The sequence below is a fragment of the Malus sylvestris genome, chromosome 11 (assembly GCF_916048215.2).
Source record: "Malus sylvestris chromosome 11, drMalSylv7.2, whole genome shotgun sequence".
Taxonomy (NCBI): domain Eukaryota; kingdom Viridiplantae; phylum Streptophyta; class Magnoliopsida; order Rosales; family Rosaceae; genus Malus; species Malus sylvestris.
The window spans coordinates 31,000,323-31,003,650 of record NC_062270.1 but is presented as its reverse complement, the minus strand read 5'-3'; the positions used below and the strand labels follow the sequence as shown (position 1 = coordinate 31,003,650).

Below are 3,328 nucleotides of genomic sequence, written 5' to 3'. Positions count from 1 at the left end.
GCAAAAGTATCTCATATCATCTCTTCTCATTTTTCTTCTCTTTATCCTTCATGCTGCTGCAAGATGGGGAGAAGGTGAACAATCAGTCGGAGCTCTGATTGCTTACCTTGTCTGTCACCTCTTTCAGCAGACCCCCTAGCTCGGCGACTTGGGGGACTCCTACTACATGGTTTGTATCGCGCTTGACCAAGCCTGAAACTACAAGTAAGCTTCAAGTGAAATTGATACATTACCTTGTGCATCTCCACCAGTTAAAGATACCACCCCTGGATGGAGGAAGAGTACTTCCAGAGAAGATGCCACATCTACCTATGAGACAGATAAGGCAAGTCAAGACGACTCCACACTCCGATACTTAGAAGTTTCGTGATTACGAGATCATTCTCCCACAATATTTCTTAATGTCATTTGTACTAAATCATTCACTTGTACTCACTAAAGGAGAGCTTGAACCTATGTACTTGTGTAAACCCTTCACAATTAATAAGAACTCTTCTATTCCGTGGACGTAGCCAATATGGGTGAACCACGTACATCTTGTGTTTGCTTTCCTATCTCTATCCATTTATATACTTATCCACACTAATGACCGGAGCAATCTAGCGAAGATCACAAAAAGCGACCGTTTTCGCTACCTAGGATCTATCTTGCAAGAGAACGGAGAATTAGATGGAGATCTCAACCATAGAATACGAGCTGGATGGATGAAGTGTTAGAATGCATCCGGCGTGTTGTGTGACCGTCGTAGGCCACTGAAGCTCAAGGGAAAATTTTATAGGACGGCAATAAGGCCAGCGATGTTGTATGACACAGAATGTTGGGCGGTGAAGCATCAACACGTACACAAAATGGGTGTAGCGGAGATGAGGATGCTTCGTGGGATGTGTGGGCACACGAGAAAGGATAAGATTGGGAATGAGGATATCCGAGGTAAAGTAGGAGTAGCCGAAATTGTAGGAAAGATGAGAGAAAATCGGCTCCGGTGATTTGGACATGTGCAAAGAAGGCCGAATGACGCTCCGGTTCGAAGATGTGACTACGGGACAGAGGTTCAGGGCCGAAGGGGTAGAGGAAGACCTAGGAAAACTTTGGAAGAGACTCTAAGAAAAGACTTAGAGTACTTGGATCTAACGGAGGACATGACACAAAACCGAGCGCAATGGCGTTCTAGGATTCATATAGCCGACCCCACTTAGTGGGAAAAGGCTTTGTTGTTGTTGTTGTTGTATTTCCATGGGAAAGGACCCAATTGGTGTGGAAAATCCTTTGAGCGTGACAAGCTTGACACTGAAAACTGCAATGCACAGCTTTGAGATTTTGGGCATCAATTTTTTCTTGTGTAGCTGTCCTCGTTTGGAGATTCTTGATATCGTCATACGCCCAGGAAGAATTTTTTATGATGTGAGTACTCGATCGTAATTAGTGTCTTTAAATTAGCTTTGATGACAATAATCATGTATTATCGTCTTCCTGTTTTTGTGGTTTTTTTCTTTCAGAAATATAGACTTCCTCAATATGAACAGCGGAATCCTGCGACGGTGTGGACGAGAGATGGTGCCGTTGACCAATGCGTAACCGAAACGCTAAGGAGGGTTCGAGTAACGGGTTTCAAGGGGACACCAAATGAGATGACTATGCTCGACTATCTGATTAAAAATGGCCGTGTCATGCAAAATCTCCGTGTCATTATCTCGAGGGAACTCGACGATGGTGGAAGCCCAGATACGTACGACCTCAGAGCTCAAGATTTGCTTACTATAAGAAGAGCCTCACCAGATCTGCAAATAGCAATTATGTAAAACACGATTAAGAAGTTAAAACTGTTTCATGTGTAGCTGGAAATGGAACATAGAAGTTCAAATTCAAAGATCGTAACAAAATCTGATACATGCATAAACACAGTTGTAGAAATGAGAAATGTGAACGTACAATTTCATTTGGACGAGCTGGTTTATGATTTTGCATACATTAACAGTCTTATCGCTGGTGAAGTTACTGTCTCGGCGCCAGTGAGTTGCAAGAAATTGGCCCATATCCTCCATTAAACTACAGATGAAATAAAAGGGTTTTGATCTGTTCATAGATGTAGTTAACAATCTATGCCCTTAGATTTCAAAATGAAGCCACAAATTAAAAACAACAATGGTGTAAAGATTGATACTCGAAATTGTTTACTTGCAAGAAATTTATGTTTTGTTCTTGATTTCAATTCAGTTTTAACCAACTAGCGAAGCAAAAAAATGCTAATTTGGTTGTTGAATGCTTCAATGTATTCTTCTCACATAAGAGGCAAGATATATATTACAACTTTAACTTACAAGGCAAGAATAAATAACGAAGCCCATCCTAATTACAAGAAATCGAATAGGGAACAAATCTCGCTAATTACGTCAAAAGGTCAACTGACGACAACATCCCTTCTCAAGTTGGTGCATAAATGTCATTGATGCCCAACTTATGAGTGAGTTGTAGAACACTTGACTTGCAAAACTGTCATTTTTAAAATATCTGCCAGTTGATATTCTAATTTCACAAACGAAAATTGAATTATATTTGCATTGGATTTCTCCTTAATAAAATGTCTATCCACTTCAATATGTTTGGTTCGTCATGCTAAATTGGATTATGAGAAATATCATGGTAGTCTTGTTATCACAAAACAACTTTGTTGCAGACGTCGACTGACACCCAAGTTCTGTTAGCAACTTTGGAAGCCACAATAGCTCACATAATCCTTTTGTCAAACCTCTGCACTCTGCTTCTGCACTTGACAAAGCCACGACCTTCTGTTTCTTAATTTGCCAACTACAAAACTGCCTCCCACAAATGTAAAGTGACACACCCTGATCCCGATGTCTGGGGACATCGTGATGGCCATGTGCTGGCCAACACCCCGAGGGTGACACAAGCCATTTAATGAAAGCATATGCTGAGAATATGTAAAACATGCGTATAAAATGTATCAAAATAATAAAAGGTGACTATTCATTTCTGCGTGATAGTTATTGTTTTGAATTAGATTTTTGTTAGTTTCCTGACCCAATGATATAATTGGATTGAATTTGAACCATGATGATCAAGAACTTAGTAAGCATGTGTTGTGTGAAATTCCTTATTCTCTTGTCAGCCTTGTACATGTTTAATCATCTTTGAAAAACCAAATGCATATAGCCTTGTTGATGTGAAACTAAATTATGACTTAAAGCTTTGCATGTGAATATAGTGACCATATACAACCAATGTGAGTTTTCGAGCCTATTGAAAGTGTGCATTTTTCATACACTCATATTCTTTCATGTGTGATGAACTTATGTGACTTACATCTCTA

The 3,328-nt window shown here is 39.8% G+C and overlaps 1 protein-coding gene across 1 annotated transcript; it reads left to right on the top strand.

Annotated features, from left to right (window-relative positions):
* Positions 1 to 1,232: 1,232 nt before the first annotated feature.
* LOC126589525 (putative F-box/LRR-repeat protein At1g56400) lies at positions 1,233 to 1,918 on the top strand. The gene is made up of 2 exons (XM_050254843.1): positions 1,233 to 1,401; positions 1,497 to 1,918. The coding sequence occupies exons 1-2, from the start codon at positions 1,234 to 1,236 to the stop codon at positions 1,797 to 1,799; spliced, it is 471 nt and encodes a 156-aa protein (XP_050110800.1). The 5' UTR covers position 1,233; the 3' UTR covers positions 1,800 to 1,918.
* Positions 1,919 to 3,328: the final 1,410 nt, after the last annotated feature.

Bases quoted from the DNA above. Each gene is read 5' to 3' on its own strand.
- LOC126589525 (XM_050254843.1), top strand. From the start codon at position 1,234: ATGGGAAAGGACCCAATTGGTGTGGAAAATCCTTTGAGCGTGACAAGC. The intron at 1,402-1,496 runs GTGAGTACTCGA...TTTTTCTTTCAG, and splicing joins CAGGAAGAATTTTTTATGAT to AAATATAGACTTCCTCAATA.